This window comes from Ovis aries, chromosome 15 (genome assembly GCF_016772045.2).
Source record: "Ovis aries strain OAR_USU_Benz2616 breed Rambouillet chromosome 15, ARS-UI_Ramb_v3.0, whole genome shotgun sequence".
NCBI classification, from domain to species: Eukaryota; Metazoa; Chordata; class Mammalia; order Artiodactyla; family Bovidae; genus Ovis; species Ovis aries.
In genome coordinates, this window is record NC_056068.1 from 53,312,572 (window position 1) to 53,323,880 (window position 11,309).

At 44.4% G+C, this 11,309-nt stretch overlaps 1 protein-coding gene and 2 non-coding genes across 3 annotated transcripts; all 3 read left to right on the plus strand.

The window, feature by feature from the left end:
- Window positions 1–6,305: 6,305 nt before the first annotated feature.
- RPS3 (ribosomal protein S3) lies at window positions 6,306–10,956 on the plus strand. The gene is made up of 7 exons (XM_004016328.5): window positions 6,306–6,365; window positions 7,203–7,333; window positions 7,605–7,698; window positions 8,580–8,674; window positions 9,726–9,913; window positions 10,340–10,536; window positions 10,885–10,956. The coding sequence occupies exons 1-6, from the start codon at window positions 6,336–6,338 to the stop codon at window positions 10,531–10,533; spliced, it is 732 nt and encodes a 243-aa protein (XP_004016377.1). The 5' UTR covers window positions 6,306–6,335; the 3' UTR covers window positions 10,534–10,536; window positions 10,885–10,956.
- Window positions 6,908–7,057, plus strand: LOC114118624 (small nucleolar RNA SNORD15). Its single transcript, XR_003591860.1, has one exon. It is a non-coding gene; the product is annotated as a small nucleolar RNA SNORD15 (small nucleolar RNA).
- LOC114118623 (small nucleolar RNA SNORD15) lies at window positions 10,089–10,232 on the plus strand. The gene has a single exon (XR_003591859.2). It is a non-coding gene; the product is annotated as a small nucleolar RNA SNORD15 (small nucleolar RNA).
- Window positions 10,957–11,309: the final 353 nt, after the last annotated feature.

An 11,309-nucleotide genomic window follows, 5' to 3' on the forward strand; every position in this document is an offset into this window, starting at 1 on the left:
TCCAAAGTAAAGCAAACTTTCATTTCCACCAGACTTGCCTCTTTGTTGGCTTTTGAGTGTCAAGCAGCCAAACCCCAACTTTCAGTAACACTATTATGTTCCACTACTATGTTTACTATGTACTAAGTATTAAATACTTTGCCTGTGTTGATTAATTTAATCTCACAACCATCCTATGGGTGGGTTAGAGATTATTTCCATCCCATTTAATTTTAATTTTTATATTTTGGCCACCCTGTGTGGCATGTAGGATCTAAGTTTCTTGATCAGGCACTGAACCCACACTTCCTGCAGTGGAAGTGCCGAGCCTTAACCACTAGACCACCAGGGGACTCATTTTATAGAAGAAAAAGGTCCTGTGGATATGGGAGAGGGCGCTGTGACAGTCTCACTTCTCTAGCTTCAGGAACAAAGCTGAATTCTGCCTGAAGGGCCTCCTCCACCCTAGCTCCTGTCCAGAGCTGATCTGGGTCAGAGTAGGATTTCAGGAATTTGCATGAAACAGTTCTGAATTTCCCAGCATCCCAAGCAAACAGGAAAACAAGATTGGCACATAATTCAGCTGTAAATCTGGGAAATAAGTGCCTACACTCTGCCACTGTGCCTAATCTCATGGAAAGAGAGAAGTAAGACGTCATTGATTTCTGGGGTTGAAGGGATTAGGGCAGCACTATCCAAAGGAAATATAAATCATGAGTGGAAGCCACATATGTAACTAAATTTTCTAATAGCCACTTGAAAAAAAAAAGCAAAAGAAACAGATGAGCTTAATTTTAACAGCATATTTTATTTAACTCAGTGGAGACCTGGGTTCAATCCCTGGGTCAGGAAGATCCCCTGGAGAAGGGGATGGCAACCCACTCCAGTCTTGTTGCCTGGGAAATCCCATGAACAGAGGAGCCTGGCAGGCTACAGTCCATGAGGTTACAAGAGTTGGACACAACTTAGCGACTAAACCACCACCATCATCTAAAAATTACTGCTTCACCATGTAACTAATATGAAAATTATTAATAAGATGGTCTTTTAAAAACATATTTTGAAATCTGGAGTAAGTTTACACTTACGGCACTTTTCCACTTAGACCAGCCACATTTCAAGTGCTCAATAGCCCTGTGAGGCCAGTGACTGCCAGGTGGGACCATATAGATTTATAGTCTGATTAGAAGAATAAACTTTTCTTTATTCTGAGCTTCCAGAAGAAAGGATTATAGGATTTGGCGTTGGAGGTTGGGACAGTCACAATGTCTCACAAGTGGCCACATGATCAGAAATCCATAGCTTTATGTGGCCCTTCCATTTTTTCCCATTTTTATACATTTAAAATTTTACCAGTGGGACTTCCCTGAGGGTCTAGTGGTTAAGACTCTGTGCTCCCAATACAGGGGATATAGGTGTGATCCCTGGCCAGGGAAGATCCTTCATGCCTTGTGGTGTGCCCCAAAAATAAAAAAATAAATTTCACAAATGATACATGAAAATATTCTTATAAGAAAAGTCAAGCAATAAATTGCCCCTAAACCTTCTCCAATACTATTCCAGATCCTCCTGTATATTTATATGTATATCCATTTTATTTTATTGTATATATTACACAGTCTATATTGTTTTGCAAAAAGTTTGGTCACATGGTGATATTTCTTGGTGCTCTTGTCACGTACATACACAGATTCACCTCATTCTTTTTAAGCACTGCATAATATCCCATAACCATTGTTTTACTGAAGGGCTGTCAGATTGTTTTAAATTTGTATTTTCACTGTTATTAGTAGTACCATAATAAGCACTCTTGCACCACTTTCATTTACATTTGTGTGTTTTTCTGAGTAGATAAAAATGAACATATTTGTTGGGCCAAAGGGAATCAACCTCTTAAGTGAGAGTAGGAGGTACCACCAAGATGCCTTCACAAAGAAAACGAAGATTACACCCCAACTCCAGGGTGAGGTTGTGCTCTTTCTCACACTCTTCTGTGCATTGGATCTTATTTTTCTTGTACATAGCGGTATACGGTAAAGAATCTGTCTGCAATACAGAACTGGGTTCGATTCCTGGGTCGAGAAGATCCCCTGAAGAAGGGAATGGCAACCCACTCCAGTATTCTTGCCTGGAGAATTCCATGGACAGAGGAGACTGGCAGGCTACAGTCCATGTGGGTAACAAAGAGTCAGACACAACTGAGAGACTAATACTTTCCCTTTTTTTTTTCCAGGGGTATCAGTAGTGTGAGCATTTTAGAAATGATACAAAACAGTAAATTTTAAAAACTCCTGGGGACTTCCTTGGTGATCCAGGGGTAAGGATCCGATGCTTCCACTGCTGTCCGCCCAGCTTCCATCCCTGATTGGGGAACTAAGATCCCACAAGCCACACAGCGAGGCCAAATAAAACAAAATAATGAAAACTATTTTGAAATTTATTCTGTAATATTGTTCTATTGATAGTCAGAGACTCAGTTCCAGGTTCAGAGTGAGTCACTGATGAATTTTATTCAAATCATTGAAAATGTGATGGAATCATCATATTTCACTTGAAGGTGTTACTATCTAAAGTACTTGATGACTGGGACGTCCCTGGTGATCCAATGGTTGGAAATCCGCCTGACAATGCAGGGGACATGGTTTTGATCCCTGGTCTCAGAGGATTCCATGCGCCTTGGAGCAACTAAGCCTATTCATTGCAACTGCTAAAGCCTGAGCACCTAGAGCCTGGGCTCTGCAGCAAGAGAAGCCACAGCGATGAGAAGCCTGAGCACCACAGTGAAGAGTAGCCCCTGCTCACTGCAACTAGAGAAAGGCCATGCACAGCAGCAGAGACCAGCGCAGCCCAAATAAGTAAACAAAAGAGCGATGACCAAATAGCGTGGATATTATCCTCAAACAGCAATCCCTTAAGAGGGGCTCTAGTAGAGACTGATGTAGCCTCTCTCTGTGAATCCAGTGTTCCCTCAGGATTCGCACAGATCCCTGGTTCTCTTATTGAACACTAGGAAAAGTTGTTGGCTTATTCAGGGGTCTTGTAGAAAAAAAAATATAAGTGACTGAACACTCAGCCCAGCTAGATGCTCACCCTCAGGTAAGAGCAGGCCCTCAGGGAAGCAAGACCTACACAGCCTGGTTAAGCAGAAGGGCTCTTCAGTTCTCCATCTCACATGCTCAGGGAGCAGGGAGGCAGGCACACCCAGGTTCACTTGAGTTCTCTCCTCCTTTTTTGCCAAGCTCCTCTAGTTGGATCCACATATGCGAAATGCTTTCTATGAGATTCCACTGGGCTGGTCTTTAAGTAACTACACTATTCTCCAAAACTGTGGGCTATATTCATTCAACCAGGCATGCCTTACCTTTGATTTCTAGGAATTTCAGGACAAGACTTGTGTGGCCCTCACAGATACATCGCCCTTTCTTCACAGTTCCAGGTACACTTCTGTGGCATGATCGGCCAAACTGAGTAAACCCTGTTTACATTTTGGATATTTGGGAAGAGATTAACAACTCACTCTAACAGTCCCAACATTTTTTTTTTTTTTTGGCTTCACTGTGGGGCATGCCTTGTCTTAGCTCCCTGACTAGGGATGGAACCTGCACCCCTGCAGTGGAAGCACAGAGTCTTAACCACTGGATCACCAGGGAAGTCCCAAAGTCAGATATCTTTTCTTTTTTGGGCCATGTCGAGCAGCTTGTGGGATCTTAGTTCCTTGATCAGCAATTGAACCCGGGCCCTTGGGAGAAAGCAGAGTCCTAACTACTGGACAACCAGGATATTCCCTATTTTTAATAAGAATTCAGTGTATTGTGACTACTATTATTTTTACAGTGTGATTTTGAGTGATATAATGTCTTCTTATAATAGATAAAGAGGAAGGCATCATGATAAAGGCTTCCTTCATGGGCTTTCTCCTAGGACCGGAGGAGAATACCCAGGAAGGCATCCTCTTGCGTCATTGGGAAGGGGCAGGAGATGAACTACCATGGAGACTCCAGAGGTGGTGTTTACATCAAAGAATTCTCCATGGTCTGATCCTTAGCTTTGAGTCTCCACAACTTGGTTTTGTGAGTATCTCAGTAAGATGCAAGGATATTTATATGAGCCACACTACTAAGAACTGATCTAAAACCAGAATTTGTTAATTAATTTCTTTGATAATCAAACTTTGATTGACACTGGGCCTGAGCCAGGCCATATCCTAGACTCTGGGTGTAATGAACAAAATAGACTTGGTCTCTGCACTTAGGAAGTTTACGGTCTAGTAAGAGAAACACATAAATAGGCCATTCCAACCCAGTGAGGTGAGTGTGCTAGTTACGGGAACAACTAGAAGAGGCCCAATTCTAGAGGAAGTGACAGAGGGAGATGACATGGAGAAAAAGCCTATTCCTGATTTCCTTACCTCAGTGAGGGTTGTCACTAAGCATCTAGCCGTGACGTCATTTTCAATTCTCCCCTCAACCTCAGTCCATCACCAAGGTACATTAGATCCACAGCAAGTTTCTTTGGTTCATCCATTTCTTTCCATCTTCCCTGGTCCCTCTGTACAGAGTCCCCCCAGAACTCTGTTAAGGCCACGATAATAGGATCAGAGCATCTCAGCATCAGAGGTGTTTCAGTTGGCTTCTAGGACCAGACAACCAGTGAGCGAAGCTGTCAGGAACCGTGGCACATTGGAAAACCCTTTCCCATATAACGGGAAAGGAGAGTGCTGGTATGAGGAAATGTGGGGCCACAATTTTGCTAGATATTTCTATATTTTTAAGAAAAATGTAAAACAGTTTTATAAAGAAATTTTCTAATTTTTTAAATAGAAACAAACTTCAGATTGAAAATAAAAGTGTTCGTCACAAGGAAACTTTTTCTCTTTTTTCAATTTATTTTTGTATCTATATAAGATGATGGATGTTAACTGAATCTCTTGTGGTAATCATTTCATGATATGTGAATCAAGCCATTATGTTGTATGCCTTAAACTTATACATTGATGTATGTCAATTATTTCTCAGTAAAACTGGAAAAAAAAAAAAAAAAAAACTGTTGGGAAAATTTAAGGCGTGAAGTGTCCTGATGCCTGAAAGTAACTTTGAAATGTATCAAAAGATGCACTGTTGGGTGGATAGAGGCAAGGATAAATATCTGATAAAGCAAATACAGAAAAAAATGTTAATTGCAGCACCTAAGGGATGCATATATAGGTGTACACTGTATAGTTCTTCCAACTTTTCTGTATGTTTGAAATTTTTTGTAATAAAATCTGCGAGGGGAGATTTTTTTTAATTGAAAAAGAATTGCGAGCCATTATCGTAACTTCTGTTACAAGCTGTAACATACTTTATGAACGTGAGGTAGAGGTAATGAATTAATAATATAAAGTCCTAAAACAGTCCTTAGAATATTTAATACATATTATATATATATTATCAGTTTGCAACAGAGGAAGTGGACACAAATTGGAAGAGATAGGTGCCTCAGTGAATTTCTCTGAGGGCTTTCAGCCCAAAAGTGCTTTTACTTTTTTTCATTAAAGAATAAAGTTAGCAGATAAGTGTGTGTTTATACTTGGTTTTAAACTGATGAGAACTGGGCTCTAATTAAACTGATGAGAACTGGACTCTAAACTTCCCTGAATTTTTAAAGCTCTGATTGAGATATTGGCTCCTCTGTCTATGGGATTCTCCAGGCAAGAAAACTGGAGTGGGTTGCCATGCCCTCCTCCAGTGGATCTTCCTGACCTGGAGATCGACCCCTCATCCCTATGATCGACCCCTCACCACTCTCTCTCCTCCATTTGCAGGCGGGTTCTTTACCGCTAGTGCCACCTGGAAAGCCCAGGTTTCTGGATATTGTTGTTGTTCAGTCGCTCAGTTGTGTCCAACTCTTTGCGACCCCATGGGCTGCAGCACGCCGGGTTTCCCTGTCCATCGCCATCTCCCGGAGCTTGCTCAAACTCATGTCCATTGAGTCGGTGATGCCATCCAACTGTCTCATCCTTTGTGTCCTGCCCTTCTCCTCCTGACTTTAGTCTTTCTGAAGGCAGTATCAGGGTCTTTTCCAATGAGTCAGCTCTTTGCATCAGATGGCCAAAGTATTGGAGCTTCAGCTTCAGCATCAGTCCTTCCAATGAATACTGAGGATTGATTTCCTTTCTTCCCCAACACCTCACAGTTCAAAAGCATCAACCCTTGGACCGCGCTTTTCTCTTTCCTTTTACCAAAGTGAAAACTACACTTCCCATGAGCGCTCACAGGCGTCGACGTCGCGCAGTTCTTTGTCGTCGCACAGCGCCCTTTATACGCACTTCCGCCCGCTTGCCACTTCCTTTCCTTTCGGCGGCTCGCGTCGGCAAGATGGCCGTGCAAATTTCCAAAAAGAGGAAGGTGAGATCCCGGGGCCCGGTTGCAGGGAAGTGGCGTTTCGCGGGTCAGGAGCCTTTCTGGGTGCTATTGCGAGACTTATAGCTCTTCGCTATGCCCGGGGCAGCGGCCGGACTGTGTCGCTTTCCCGTGGGCTGCGGATGGCGGTGGATTGAGCGCAGGCCCGTGGCTGCTGAGAACGGTATGGCTGGGATAGGAGAGAAGGATTTCTGCCGGTTCCGGGCGGAGAGCAGAGATGAGCACTGAGGGCTCCTCCTGCCGTGGAGGAGCGCTTGTGAGCCTTTCTTAGTCAGTAGTTAGTAAAGTTACTAAATGTGATGTTTTGAATGCATGAGCCTTTCCCTCATCGAATGGTAGCTTTGAGAAAGGGAGGTAGCAGTGTTCGCTTGCCTTCTTCCTAGGCTTGTCTGGGTGCAGGCTTCTGACCCCAAGGACCTCAGTTTGGAAGGTTACTGACAATTTCTTGTTCTATCTTGGGGTCAAGGAAACGTTCTGGGGAAATAGAGGGAAGGGACCTGGGGGAAACGGTTTGATTATTTAAAACCCTTCAATGAAGAGGAGATGACGAGTCTGACTGGAGGTGTTCTCTTTGTCCAGGTGACCCCTACCCTGTGCCGCGTTCTGTGGCACAGTTTTAAGGGCCTGGGTCAAAGTTAACTTCCAAAAGATGACTTAGAGGCATTTGTCTGAGAAGGGTTGCTATGTTTTCTCTGGAACAAGGCAAAATAATTAATGATGGGTCGTTGGTTGGAGGTGTTGAATCTTGATTAGGGTTGCATTGACTGGGCTAGAAACCTGAGCCCATGTCCAGATCCTCATTTTCATTTTGCTTTTGGTTAGTTTGTCGCTGATGGCATCTTCAAAGCTGAACTGAACGAGTTTCTCACTCGGGAGCTGGCCGAAGATGGGTACTCTGGAGTTGAGGTCCGAGTTACACCAACCAGGACAGAGATCATCATCTTGGCCACCAGGTGAAAAATTCATTTTTCTGGCCATCACCTGTAATTGTTGTCTGCACTAAGGTGATTTCTTCTGTAAACGTAGCAGAACAACAGTTGAGTCATCGTGAATGAGTTTTTAAGCTGCATTTAAAAAAAAGATAATCTCTTAGTTCTTGTCATCCAAAATTTATGCTTTCTTGTGTCAGATGAATTAGATTTTTACTACCACACGTGTGCAAGGTTTAAAATTACATCTGTAATGTTATGAGAGCTGTGAATTGTCACTCTTCATTTTCCCCAGGACACAGAATGTACTTGGTGAGAAGGGCCGGCGGATCCGGGAATTGACTGCTGTGGTTCAGAAGAGATTCGGCTTCCCTGAAGGCAGTGTAGAGGTGAGTGATCCTGGCTTGTGCCAGAGGCTACTCTGGAGCTAGAAATGGCTCTTCAGGATGGTGCTGTGCTGTGCTTTGTCGCTCAGTCGTGTCCAACTCTTTGTGACCCCCATGGCCCCAAGGCTTCTCTGTCCATGGGGAGTCTTCCAGGCAAGAATTCTGGAGCTGGTTGCCATGCCCTCCTCCAGGGGATCTTCCCAACCAAGCGATTGAACCCAGGTCTCCCCACATTGCAGGCGGATTCTTTACCATCTGAGCCACCAGGGAAGCCCTCTTTAGGATGGTACTTCTGAAAACTCATATTATCACCCTGAAAGCTTACTTGTGATCAGTGAGTATTACAAATGGATTGGTATTTTGTTGAAGGTCTTTTAATAAGCAGTTGGCAGCAGTTTATACCTATCTTGGAATTAGTAATGATACATAGGAGAGGTTGGCTGCCCATTGATCTCCATGATTTGGCTGTGGAAAGAGGTGGGGGTGGGAGAAAAATGAGGAATGGTTCAGTTCAGTCTGCGTCCCTGAGTGTTTGTTAGATGTGGGCATTAGAAGTGCTTTAATACTTGGGTAGTACAGTGAAGGGCTTCCCAGGTGGCTTACTGGTAAGGAATCTGCGTGCCAATGTAGGAGACGCGGGTTCAGTCCCTGAGTCAGGAAGATCTGGAGGAGGGCATGGTAACCTTCACCAGTATTCTTGCCTGGAGAAGAAGAGGACCCTGGTGGGCTGTAGCCAATGGGGTTGCACACTCATCCACTAAATGAGAACAAATAGAGTGATACATAGAGGGGTGTCTGCTTGAATCATGAATGTGCTGATTTTTAGTTGAAAACGGTGGTGATGAGTGTAACAAGTTTAAGAATGTGCCTTGTTTTCTTTAAAGCTTTATGCTGAAAAGGTAGCCACAAGAGGACTGTGTGCCATTGCCCAGGCAGAGTCTCTGCGTTACAAGCTCCTAGGAGGCCTTGCTGTGCGGAGGTAAGAGTCCTTATGAATTGTGTCCTTTCGTGAATCAGTATATCAGCTATTTTGTTAATTTAGTAAGTGGACTCTGGACAGGCTCAGCTAGTCTCTGAGGGCTTTAACAATAAGACATTGTCAATCCATGTTGCAGCCTAGTTAGAAAGACTAGTAAAGACAAGTGTTTAAAAAAGCGAGTGGTGTTAGTAGAGCACGGTGGGAGTATGAATGTAGGATGGGGGTGGGGAATGGTTTGGGTTCATGTTGAAGTCATTCACATACATTGTGTGGTGGTAACTCTGGGGATTCAAGAGAGAAGACTCATTGCTGAGAAGAGAGCTTAAAATCTAGTCAGGTATGCCCAGTAGGTATTTATAGATAGTGATGTGAGGAACAGAGGACATGAGGTGGTTAGATTGGCCCCGGAGCTGGGCTTGCTGATAAGATTTCAGCTGGCAGTTCCTTGAGTAATTTCACTACTTGGAGTAAATAAAATGCCTTGCTTGGGTGTTGGGAATTCATTAATCCTTAATGCAGAACCTTGGGAGGTTTTTCAACAGAGGAGGGATGTGAAAGCTGTGCTGTAGACAGGTTCCCATGGGAGGAATGCTGTAGGCAAGGATGTGCAGAAGACTGCATACCCGGTTTGACTGCCATCTCCACCACGTACAATGGTGATAAGTTTGGTGCCTGGGCCAGCATCAGTGTTGCCAGTAAGAATTGATGAGAAATAAACATTGTCCGTTTCCAACCCAGACTCACTGAATTGGGGAGTGAGGGTTGGGGAGACAGCCCAGCAAGCTGTCTTCATAAGACCTCCAGGTGAATTTTGCACACAGTGAAGTTTGAGTGGTTCATTTTGACCTTGAGACGATTCTGTAGTGTTCAGCCAAGTTTGGAAAGCGCTTGATTAGAAGGAACTTGATGTCAAGCTCTGGTCACACTTACTCACATTAAAGGAACATTGAAAGTGTTCAAGTGCAGACTGAGTTCTGTTTTGAAGGAGGGTGGGGTTGGGTGGGCATGTCTGGTGATGTCACATGGCGCTCTGTCTCTTGTGCTCCCAAAGGGCCTGCTATGGTGTGCTGCGGTTCATCATGGAGAGTGGGGCCAAAGGCTGCGAGGTCGTAGTGTCTGGGAAACTTCGAGGACAGAGGGCTAAATCCATGAAGTTTGTGGATGGCCTCATGATCCACAGTGGGGACCCTGTTAACTACTATGTTGACACCGCCGTGCGCCATGTGCTGCTCAGACAGGGTGAGTAGCCAGGAGTGCTTGGTGCAGTGGGCCTGAATGGGTAGACGTGGTTTTACATATGCTCTCCAGTGTTTGGGGAATCTGGAATGTAGTGGAACATGTTTGTTCTCTTTGGGCTCATTGTTTGCTTCATTGAAGAGAGTTGGTTTGTCCTTGTCTCAGCCACTGGTGTACCCTTCCATGATGATATGATGACGAGTCAGAAAAGGCACGTTCTGCTCTCGGTCCTTGTCGGTGCCACGTTCTGTGGCACTGTGCATGGGTTCCTTTTGCAAAGTGTCCTGTTCATTGATTGATTAGAGGCATTTGTCTGAGAAGGGGCCAGACACAGGATGCTTGAGTAACCTGTTCTTCTCTTCCTTCTGCTCTGTTGTGTAGTGGGGGGCAGTGGAACTATAGGTAGGTCTTAACTGTGGCATCTTCTAGGTGTGCTGGGCATCAAGGTAAAGATCATGCTGCCTTGGGACCCAACTGGTAAGATTGGCCCTAAGAAGCCTCTGCCTGATCATGTGAGCATTGTGGAACCCAAAGATGAAATACTGCCCACCACTCCCATCTCTGAACAGAAGGGTGGGAAGCCAGAGCCGCCTGCCATGCCCCAGCCGGTACCCACAGCATAATAGGTATGTCTGTAAGGGCCTCTTGGGGCATAATGGAACAGTATTCCACCTAGTGAATAAAAAGGTTACACTTGCTTTACATGAGAGGACTCAGATTGGAGCCAGGGATTCATTTAGCCCTGGTATTCTTTTGGGAAGAGTGTTTGCACTGTCTTCTTTAGTTCAAAAGTTTCAGGTCACTCTTACTAGTAATTAGCTGTTCCTCCCACAATCCGTTAAAATGGTGACAGGCCTCACCTATGCCTAGTGCCTGTTGTGGTTTGTTCCTAGATATTCTGTGTGTATTAATTTCCATGCAAACCCGATACTCAGGTGAATTTTCTGTTCTTACTGTACTTTGTTTGCTTTTAGGTCTCCTTGGCCGCTGGATCTGGAGTCTGAATGTTGCTCTGCAAAGACCTTGAATAAAATCTTTTTAAAAGACCTGTGGCCTACCAGACTCTGCATCTAGGATTCAGGCTGAGGGTCATGTCACCCCGTGGGAGCATTGCTTGATCGATTCTTAGGACTGCCTGGTTCACAGTGTTTCTGTGCTTTCCTTAAAAATCCTGTTGGTTTCAGTGTGGGGAGAGGGGCAGAATGAGAGAACCCAAGCGGAAGTAACCAAACCCTGTCCTTGTGGGGAGTAAATCTGGTGATGGTGAAGGCTGATAATATATTAACAGGACAGCACCTTGATTGCCTCAACTTGAAATTCAGGGTTAAAGGAAAGCAAATGCTGAAGAGCCTGATGTTCAGAAGTAGGTTCACCTAAGCATTATAGAGCTGTGATCAGA